Source organism: Lathyrus oleraceus, chromosome 5 (assembly GCF_024323335.1).
Source record: "Lathyrus oleraceus cultivar Zhongwan6 chromosome 5, CAAS_Psat_ZW6_1.0, whole genome shotgun sequence".
Classification (NCBI taxonomy): Eukaryota; Viridiplantae; Streptophyta; class Magnoliopsida; order Fabales; family Fabaceae; genus Lathyrus; species Lathyrus oleraceus.
Window position 1 is genome coordinate 6,877,857 of NC_066583.1, and position 11,691 is coordinate 6,889,547.

The 11,691-nt window shown below is 35.2% G+C and overlaps 1 protein-coding gene across 2 annotated transcripts; it reads left to right on the forward strand.

Moving 5' to 3' along the window:
* The first annotated feature begins 5,751 nt into the window (after positions 1–5,751).
* LOC127084955 (protein FMP32, mitochondrial) lies at positions 5,752–9,681 on the forward strand. Of its 2 annotated transcripts, XM_051025490.1 has the most exons (8): positions 5,752–5,828; positions 5,928–6,040; positions 6,128–6,259; positions 6,348–6,407; positions 8,714–8,790; positions 8,903–8,959; positions 9,084–9,150; positions 9,231–9,681. In XM_051025490.1, exons 1-8 carry the CDS (start codon positions 5,780–5,782, stop codon positions 9,348–9,350), a joined length of 675 nt encoding a protein of 224 aa, XP_050881447.1. In that variant the 5' UTR covers positions 5,752–5,779; the 3' UTR covers positions 9,351–9,681. The 2 variants fall into 2 exon arrangements, with proteins under 2 accessions (XP_050881447.1, XP_050881448.1); XM_051025491.1 differs by having other exon boundaries at positions 5,798–6,040.
* Positions 9,682–11,691: the final 2,010 nt, after the last annotated feature.

An 11,691-nucleotide genomic window follows, 5' to 3' on the forward strand; every position in this document is an offset into this window, starting at 1 on the left:
AGAGAAATGTTGATTTAATTTTTTCAGCAGTGCAACCTCTGATGAAGATCCGACTTTGGAATGTAGATACGTTCGAACATCTTAATAGGACCTTGAATCGTTGGTTAGATGGAGAAATTGCAGATGATGAAAGGATCGAAAAAATTCAATGGCTTGATACGAAGTTCCACCAAAATGGAGAAGTTCGTTTTTGGGTCAATGTTAAAACTGACAGACACGTTCACATGATGATGTATACTTCTCACAAAAGTGTTTTGATGGTTGTAATCGCATAATTATGTTGTTTATGTGTTGTATTTGTTTGTGATGTCATTTTATTTGTTGTAGTTACTTTTGTTGTTGTTTAATTATTGTATTTGTTCTGCTTATCATATGAAATGAATGTTGTTTTTAATATAAAGCAAAAGAGTTACAATTAAAATTATGTTGTTATGTTTGTTCCAACACTATGACAGTTTATACGATTATGATCGGGATGACGACATGAACTACATAATCTAACCATTTTATTCATCGTATCCATTTCGGTTCGAATACGGGTGTTGTTTAGGCAACCATTTTTCTTTCTTCGCAATATTTCATTGTGCCAAAGAATGCCTCATTGATATGCAGACTAGTAATCCTCTTTTGCTACCACCGAAAAGCTAATTTTGTAAAAATTGCAAAGGTTTATGACTTTGTAAAAGTCGGATAGTAAGTTGGAATAATCATGTTGAACCTTTGAACATGCCGCTATGACATGGGAGCAGGGCATACGAAAGGCTTGGAACTTTCCGCAGTCGCACCAACCTTTATTTAGTTCCACTCGATGGTGTCCCCTCGGCATGCCTTCATTGTGATCCATTGACTCAACAATATTGTATCAACCTTTAATACGGTCAAACACCATGACCACGTGTGTGTTAGCTTTGACAGCTTCCTCTTTAATGAATTTCATTGAGGCATCACTAAACAACTGCCCAAATTGTAACATTGAACTCTATTTGGAATGCATGATCTCAAACAGCGTCCCTAGTCTAAAATAGGTTGCTTGCACTAAAGAGGTTATTGGTAGGTTTCTGATGCCTTTAAAGACAAAGTTCATTGATCCACAAGATTTGTTGTCATGTGGCCTTATCGTTGACTGTTGTCGTAGGCCCTAGTCCACTTCTCCAATGGAATATTGTCGATCCACCTTACTGCATCCGCGTTTGACAATCTGATATCTTCCCGGTAGTGTTTGAAAGAAGGTTATGTTAATGCATACCCTGCTTTGACAATCTTCTTCCGCAACATTCTGTCTTTGATCTCCCGCATGAAAATTTGAGCGATATGTCTAATGCAGTAGACATGCATCGAAGGAGGATCTTACCAGTCATTATTAATGTTTTTATAGGCACTCACAATTGAAGGGTGTCTGTCTGAGATCAAACATAAGTTAGGCTGAGGAGCAACGTGCAATCGGCGATTTTTCAGGAAAAAACTTCATCCCTCTGTAATCTCCCCTTCAACTAGTGCAAAGGCAATTGGAAAAATGTTGATGTTGTCATTTTGTGTCACTTCCATCAGTAGTTTTCCTTTATATTTATCGTACAACCATGTACTATCAATTTATATAATAGGTTTACAGAAAGCAAAACCTTTGATGCATGGTTGATACGCCCATAAGATTCGACGGAATACGCCATTACCATTAACACAAGTCCCGTCTGGGGTATACGTTGGCAACATTTCCAAATTGACAATAGTCTCTAGAGCATAATGCTTAAGTGCCACTGAGTTTTTTGGAAGTTCTTTGTATTACTTATTCTTATTTCCTAACAAAAAATTTATATTGTTTATTACTTATTTCTTAATTATCTTTTGTTAAGATCCAAAAAGATTTCGATGTCGTGTACATGAATATGTACCACACGACTCTTTGATAGAACCATATATACGAGGATGCAGTTTTGGTAATCTACTCAACATAGTCTCATATTCACTTGACTATAAATTTATTCTTGCTTTGTTAGAAAGATGGAGACCTGAAACCCACACAATTCACCTTCCTTTCGGTGAGTGTACCGTCACATTTGAGGATGTCTACATGTTATTAGGTCTACCTATCTATGATAAGATTGCAATGGTATAGTTAATTAAGATAACTCTATATGCGAGGAATTGTTGGGTGCCCCTTTGTGTGAAGACACAACTACGGGACAGACTTCTGGTCAACCTAGGGGTCAATGTATTAATTTAAAATATCTTAAACATTATTATTCAAGTATAACATCAAACGAAGAACCTACTGAGTATAAACAAAAAGTAACCTCAAATAATGATCAGAACCCCAATGGTACACCTCATTAATAACATACATGAATTCTCGATCATCACCGATAAAACCCATAACAAAACATGCATCATGGAAAGTATCATACTTTACGTTCTTAAACTTTTTTATTTCATTATAACTGTGTGGACCTTTAACGTGTGTTAGCATCAATCTGAGATAGTACAATTCCCTGGTTGTTGGAGGAAGCCATATTAGTTTGTCAATTGTGTAACCCTTTTAATGTGGTTTCCACTTTTTTTTTTCTTAACATAAACAAATTTGTTGTATGTTAATTGCCATGCTTCAGGATACTTTTGATTAACTTCAAACCATGATATGAACATCAATCCAGTAACACTTAGTTTCTTAAGTACGATGTTTATATGATCAATGTCAGTGTAGTATACTGAGTTTTCACCTTGCCAATGAAAATGTAGTATTTCTACTGTTGGTTTCCTACCATGAATTAGGAAGGAAAAAATACTCCAAGATGCCCCACTTGGAGAAATATACCTACAATCAATAAATTATATGATCTCATCCATATTTTACTGTTCAATGGGATTTCCATTTTCATTCAGGATAATGGCAATAGTAAAAAAGGTTACACAATTTTGCAAATGTATGAATGTTAATTGTGTGTGTATCTTTGATGTGACTTTGCAGGGCCGACAAGCATATAGTATGAGCATACTTATCTTGTGACAATATTCACGAAGGACTTAACATGGCATTTCAGAGTGATAAAGGTTGGCAAGGCATGAGATTGGTCAAAATTGACAAGGCATGGGGAAGTTCGAAGGTACAAGGATAGAGGATTTATGGGAGTGAAAAACAAAGTAGATTTAGGGGTTAAAGTGGTCAGCTTAACTTTGGTCAATTGTTGACCAAAAAGTCAACAATTGACCAAAGTCATTTTAGGTCATAAACGTGTAAAATTGTGTAGAATTTGATTTTGAATTTCTTGTAATGAAATATTTAATAGTTTTGTAATGAGATAGATCTTGAATAATGATTCATGTAGGCTTTCTCGATCATCGTCGCCTTCTCCTTCTCCGTTATGGCAACATCCATGTGTTTAAGATCCCTTCAGCGCTTTTAGCATACCCTATTGAAAAAGAAGGGCTTACATCTTCAAATGCCATAATCTAAAATCATTTACTCCGGTGAATTTCTCAATCTCATACTTTGATGATGGCATATTCTCCATGCTCACTGCACCAGTTTGTTGGGAAAAACAACAGTCCCAAGAAACAAATTTATTTTATGAGAAATAGAGAGTTTCTTGAAAACAAGAAATCTTTTCATTAAAGAAGAAGAAAAAGGATAAAGAAGAAGAGAGAAATATGGTTAAAATGATTATTCTATTCACTTTCGCAAAGAAGGTTAATTGTTTACACGTGAATCACAACCATCTCTCACTTAGCAAGTGGAAAGAACAACCTATTTATAAACTACTAGCACATGTATGTTATGTTCGACAATTAATCTATTACATGACATGCATATCTACTAGACCAATAAATCAAGTAAGATGCATGATGTAATATACACGATCAGACTTCAATAATAACATGTATGAACAGACTTCGACCAGTACATGCGAATTTGTCTCTGTCATATTCTGAAGCTACCCCTTACAGTTTGTGAGTTCGATCCAAAACTAGCTTATTACAATAAAGCTACACTCCTCAATTAACTCACATAGTTAAGAGTTTCTCTTTGTAGTTGATGTAAAGATGCATTGTGCTTAATAAATATTTTAGGCTATATGCCTAGTTAAACCCTAGTTTCTCTCGGAACATGCAATCCTTCCTCAAACTCCTTTCAAAAGTCCATCACTTCAATCTGTCATATGTGCCCCCCATGACCACTGCCACTTTGGTAAAGTGATCAATGTATTCGCGTAGGATTTATTTTTTCCCTTGAGTTATCCCATCGAGTACGACCATTGTTGTGGATTGTCTTTTCCTGATTGTGAGATGGACAATGGAACATTCATATAGACCCTCAAAAGAGTCTTTACTCCCATTAAACCAAACATTGATGATCTAATCAAAGTTAATGCAAAAAACTTGTACTTTACAACACTATGGGCTTGGTAGTAGTCCAATCGATCGTCCACATGTTCGACGCGTTCATACAGATACCTAATCCCACTGTAGCTTTAAAGACTTGGAGGTTTATCTAACGACCTAAAAATTCTATTGTCAAAAATACGCACAAATAAGGGATTTTATCTATGCTTTAGGGTCGAAACATCTTGTTTATACCTCTCCAACCTACTAGGACGATATATTTTTAGGGGAGTGTGGGAACTGCTCCCCTCTTCACAAACAGTGGAAAAATTATGGTGTCTTCGATAGTGGCGACGACTTATGGACCTTGAAGCTTCTCTTTGTAGCGTCACCGCTTTGATGAAGGTCAACTCAGGATTATCGACATGATTTCTCTGGGAGGTTGCTTCATGCATATTGATGTTCTTCGGATTAACATGACGTAGGCTCCATTCGATTATAAACTCAACCCATAATTGTGAATCCTACTGTTGTACTAGGTAACAAACACTCTTTAGTAGATCAGTGGCTCCACCGATATGAGGTTAGCTTGTAAGCTGAAATCTGGGGAGCGTTTCTTATCCGATAATTGCCGATAATGGTGAAGGTATGTGCGAAGGATCGCCTTGGGAAGATTGTTGCGATAATCTGAGGATCATAAGAGTTTGGAATGCTCACTTGCCTCATCTAGGTTGAAATACATATTGTTGTGAAGGATTGCACATGGATGCTGCAAAGACTGAAACGTCCACTATTTGAGAAAGAGGAAGTGGTTCTTTGGTATGTTCAGCAACAACGACATTAACTTGTCGTTGAACGACAAAGTGAGTGGCTTTGGACGCCATCATATTTGACAGATCTGAGAAAGGATCCGACGGAAAGGAAGTTGAGATTCAAGGAAAGTGAACAAAAAAAATGGAGATCCATACTTCTAACATATAAGATCAGAATGTCTAATGGAGACGATCTCAACTTCTAAAGAAAGAGATTTAAACTGCTAACGGAGGAGATTTGAACGTGAAAATGCACAATAATTAGATTTTGATTCCCACAAATATCGTCATTGTTCTATAATAAAACCAAAATTAACTCGTAGATGAAGAAGTAGAGTTTGCTACAATGAATCTGAACTTCCGATGCATTGAATTTAGAGCTAACCTATTATGTTAGTACTCCGGTGCTAATAAGAAAGTGAAAGAGAAAATGATTTCAAATACCTAAAAAATGATATCACTTTCCTCTTAACCCAGAGAAACAATTAATAAAAAAAAATGAAGTGAGACATAAATCACAATTATATGTCGAATTGATCACGACGATAAATAAAACTCTACTGAACAAAAAATATCTATTATAAAATGAAAATTTATAAATAAAAAAAGCAGTAAAATAAAATAAAAAAAAGTTTTGAAGTAGTTAAAAAAATATGGGAGCAACAAACAAAGGGCAGCGACGTTTGGGGCAAGCAAGCAAGCGTGAGTAGTTAAGATAGTTGACACAATCTTTGTCCCTCGAATTGCATTACAAAAAAGTGAAAATGGGTTTGTATAAACGTGCTTTTGGTTTGGGTTTAGGTTTGAAACCTCGCTTCACTAACATCATATCTTCCCGTAGCAGCAGCAGGCACGTTTCACAGGCAGTAGATTCCACCGTTAAGCGCGCATTCCTCGTCGATACACTTGCGCTGGTAATTCCATTCTTCTTCCTCCTTTTCCTTCAATTTCATTTCATTCTACTTTGTTTTGATTTCATGGTGGATTGATAATAACCCTAGGTACGGAATTTGGAATCCAACGGGTTTCCTTCCAAACAAGCAGAAGCGATTACTTTTGCAATCACTCAAGTTCTAAATGATAGCTTGGAAAATGTTGCTCAATCTTTTGTTACAAAATCAGATATGCTGAAGGTCATTTTAACTTTTTTTTTCTTCTCAATTCACTTGTTTTTGATGTGTGTATATATATGTAACTATGTTTTCTTTTGAAATTTTCTAGTCAGAAATGACCCAAGAAACAAATCTCTCAAAGTTCAAATCTGAAGTGCAAAGTTCTCAGGTACTACTTTTTTTATTTTCTTTTCCATTTATCCGCTAAAAAGTTAATTTCTTTATATAGTTTGCTAGCAAGAACTAAGAATGAATATCATTTTCAAGTGGTTCACACTCTTTCCGGTCTTTGTGAAAAGACCAAAATTTTAATTTATTGTTCCTGACTAGGTTGTCAATAGCGTGCCATAGCAGCATAGCGTAGTGGTATGGCCCCTCACCTCTATTGACGATTACGGTAATAGTGGCCGCTAAAAGCATTATCGTAGACTAGAGCCACTATGGTGGCACAATAGGGGTGCCATCGCGATTTGATGGCCGTTATTCTCAATTTGGAGCAAGATCGTAAGCCCTAATATTTTGAAACATGATTTTTTTAAGGGTATGTTGGCCTTTCCCGCCCTGTTATTGGTCTAATATTTAACCCCATGTGTTATGTTTCTTTGGTTTCACCGTTTTTTCTTTCTTTTTCTACATTGTTCTCTTCTCTCCTACGACGTCTTCCACTGCATCTTCTGTATTCTTCCTCTTTTTCATCTATTTCTTCAGCATTTTCCTCTGCTTCTTTATTGTTTGCCTCTGTTACTGATGCATTAATCTCTGAGATTAATATCATTGAGGAGGATGATAATGTTGTGCAGGAATACTTTTATAAATTGATTTTGATGGGATATGTGATGTTGCAAATTCTATTTTTAAGTATTTATGCATGTCGTTGGAATTTATGTTTACTATGTATATTGTTTTTTAATCCTCACAATAGTGGTCATCCCGCTATCTGCTATTCCGCTATAGCATTTTAGCGGTTCGGCGCTACGTGCTGTTATCCGAGATTAACAACTTAGGTTCCTGAACATTCCACAAATTTTGGAATAAGAGAGATGTTATACTTTAAGAGTTTGTTTTTAATGTTTCTATCAAAGAGGAATATGCTAGCAACACACTCAATGACACACATTTTTTCACACTCTCTTTTATTGGTTAAAATTCATATGAATCCTATCAAATTTATATGAAACCAACATGATTTGGTAAGGCCCATATGAATTTTAACCAATAAAAGAGAGTGTGTGTTAAGATAGTATGTTTTTAGCGCTCTTCATTAAAGAGATGGTTTAGCATTGATAATGGGAGTGGGACACAGGTCACCTGTTGTATAGACTACTAAAAATCTCAAAGTGTTGGAAGATTAATCAAGCATTCTCTTGAGGTTATTTATGCTTTCTGTTTATAGGGTGTTGAAAAGGAAGTGCTGAGAATCCTAGACTAGTAAGCCTTAATGCACAAACTGTGTATTGAAAAGCACATAGAAAACTGCAAAAGGCAAAGTGCGGTTGCTGCACGGACCTCTCTCACTTTTATTGGTTGTTAAATGTAAATATGTTAATTGACTAAATTTTGTAGTAATTAATAGGCTCTTGCAGCACTTATTTCATCACCATATATTGCTAGTTCATGATCTGATAAACTCCTGTCAATGTTTTGTTGTTCTGCTCTGTAGCCACTTCTCAATAAAATCACTTCCATCCTTGCTATTTTTAATTGTTTCTACAAAGCGAGGCTCTATAAGAAGTTATATGTTTATCACTATCATAAAGAGAAACCAGATCTAGTTTTAATTTTAAATTTAAGACAGTGCAGTTTAACATGACGTTGACACAGTGTTGTCCATCGCGGATGGCGATCCATGGCGGAGAGACAATATCCCTCCATACCTGCCACTTTACTGCGGTGTTATAGCGGATCATGGCGGAAAAACCCGCAATATCGGCTGGTATTTACCGTTGCAGTGATCCCCAAAACCGCCATGTATATCCGCCGTAGCAGCCATGGCACCACCATTTGATAACACTGTTGACAACAAGTTTCTCTTTCATTTGATTATTGGCAAGGGGTTCTGGAGTCTAGCATACATGTAGGTGATTGGATTCAATCAACATCACTCTGACTAACTGACCGAGTTGCATGAATCTAATTATGTAGAAATGTGCACCAACCCTATTACATGCATTATGTATAGACATCATTGTTATTTTATTCCTAAACAAGGCATTCAATGTAGATGCGTTTTACAATAAGAGGAAAAACTTAGATGCTAATTCTATTAGTCTATGTGTTACCACAACATCTCAACAGATGTCTAGGCATATTCTATCCAAAAAACGAAAGAAAAGAAGTGATGTATAGGCATACTATGAACTTTTCCTGTAGCTATATGTTCTCTACTTTTGAGAAGACAAGGAGGAACATTGTAATTGCTGAATTTCATTATTCCATCAAATGTTTAAGTGAATCTTTTGATGATTGGTAATGCAGGAACATCATTTTTCTTTGTTGCAACGCGAGACTGAAAAACTTCGTAATGACATAGATAAGATGAGAAGTGAATTGAGGTCTGCACCTTGGAGTTTTATACACAAATATTTTCCACTTGAATTAGATTTAATTTCCATTCCCTTAGATTTTATTATGATGCTTTTCGAATTATTTATTGTCTTGTGATAGGTATGAGATTGACAAAGTAACTGCCGGACAACGATTGGACTTGAATCTTGAAAGAGGGTAAGTGAAAAAATAAAAAATATTGTTCTATTTTTGTGGCCCTCTTGAAGTTGTAATCTTTATTTGGTTTAACCTTAAACCTTAAGTTTTCATCTTATTTATATACATTCAAATCTAATCACAGACGCATTCGAGATGAGCTCGCTAATCAAAATGCTGAAACCACCAATTTGACAAACAAACTTGATCGAGTAAGTTTATGATTTTGATTTATTAGTTGTTATTGGAATGAAGAGTGTACAATTTGGATTGAAGTTTATATTGCTTTCAGGAAATCCATGCATTGAGAGCCCAATTAGAAGCTGCAAAATATGATGTGATCAAGTACTGCATAGGTACCCTCGTCTCTATATCTGCAGTGGGTCTGGCTGTCATCCGGGTCATATTGTAGTCTTCCATGAATTCAAAGGTGAATTGTACTTCGGTCTCTATTTTCATTTTTTCATTGGCATTTCGGAAATCAAAAGAGTACTATTGGTTTCCATTGCTACAAGACCCGCAGTTCCATTTGTAACATTCTTGGGTAAGTTTTACAAATTACCCTCAACTTCATGTGCAGTATACCTGCCCTCGTTAAAATGCTAGAATTGATTAATTTAGGTTGCAATTGAATTGTACCAACCAGAAAGTAGATAGAATTATTATTTGTGGATTAGAAGATTAATGGAAGAAATTGAAATATCATTGTTATCAATAGAATGTTAGAATGGTTTACTCTTGAAGAGTTGTGTACTCTATGAGTTTCGGGCACTACTTTACTTCCCTCACTCGCTATTAAAAACCTCTGTTTTTTTGGACTTGTGTGCGTGGCTAGTCTTCAAAGAGCGAATGAGAATGGTGCATGTTTTCGAATCTGATTGTTGGGAGAAGGTATAAACTAGTTTTTAAGTCTCATGTTCTCTTTCAATGTGTATGAATGGATTTTATATTGAATTTAAGTCTTATTATGTGTTAAGAGAACATATTTACAAAATCACAAGAAAAATTGGTTGTGTTACTAAACTGATTAGTGCATTAGCTCTTGTCACCGTCAAATATGTAATTCTGTGTTAAACATGTTTGTAAGATACAAGATTTAACATAGTTAAAATCGAATGTATTCGATAGAATAGTAGTCGAATATAGTTTGTAATAGTTTAATCTGCATGTATTCGACAGAGTCGAATATACCTTGTCGAAATTGTCGGTTAGTTATTTTAAGATTGTATGATGTGCAAGTAGACTCATTATAAATAGGGAGGTACCCTGCATTTGTAAAGTGAGATGAGATAGAGAGAATTCATTGTTGTGAACTCAGAAAGCGAGAACCTTTGTATTCAGTAAGAATCAATAAACACCTTCTCTTCTCCCCAAACCTAATTTTTCTTTACTCTTCTCTTCCCCTTTTCTCTTTCATAGATTTCATTTTATTCTTCAAATCATTGTGTGACAGAATTGTCTTGCAACCAGAGTTATCAATTAGGACTGTGATTGCCGCTACCCCGGATGATCCGGCCAACCACCCCACAAGAAGAAGGGTGCGGTTGGGCCAATGAAATTGCGGGCGATTTCTTTGCTCGAGCGGACCGCAGGTTGCCGGTCAAACCCGGGTAGGGCGGATAGATTGGTTTTTTTGTGTGGACTTTTATTTCTGTGCATTAACGATTTTGATAAGGAGGAGAAGATATACAGTTACACTCTTTCCGAAAAGAAAGAAGACGAAAAGGTAGAGGATAAAAGTCTAGATTTTCATTTTTTACAGATAAAAAAAAGTTGAAAAGTAAAAAAAGTAATTAATTTATAATTTTAATTGGTATACACAAACATGGTAAAATTTTTTTTACACTATTAGTAAATCACAATCACAGATTTATTTGAAAGATTTGACTTTTATTTTAAACATTTAAAAAGTAATTCAAATGGATGATTGTGATGCATTGACGGTGTAAATTTTTTTACACTGACAGTATATAATAATTAATCTCCTAGTTTATTAAGTATCGCACCTCAACATCTCCATACGGCCGAAAAATACTGAATTGAAACTTTAATAGAAGGAATATTGCCAAACATTCTAGTAAATTATCTAGTGAATAGGCACAATAGCCACATCTAACTGCATACATATTGAATATTGCCGAGTCACATACAATTGTAATTAATAACATTAATAATAAAAATAATAATGACATATATCACTTTAATCCATTATTATTTTATTAAGTAGATATTTATAAAAAATTTATGGGGCTGTGTTATTTGTATAAATTATTTATATATTTCTAAAAATAGTCAATTTTAAAAAATCAATAAAAGTTATCTTGCTATTCGCTATCCTATTTTTGGGGCTGGTCACTTCGCTCCATTATTTGAGATTAATAACTCGACTTGCAACCAAGGTGTGGTTGAATCACTCTAGTGAAGGGTGAAGAACGAAAATCTTAAATCAATAAGTAAGCGATTTAATCTCGTTCTAACAAGATCAGTTTCAATACCTGATATATAGAGCATTGGTTGCGATTTTTAGGAAGCATATAACAATGACTTCTCATCCAAATGAGTAGGGATGACAATTTAACACATTTCCAATGGACACCAACAAATTTACCCACAACTGATAGGGTAAAAACCCGTAAAAATTGGTACATGCATGGGTTCGGGTAATTACCCATAAAAATAAGCGGGTACGAGTGTGGGTATAGGCACCTTGATACCCATCCCGTCCCATACCCGTACATTATATATTTATGTAT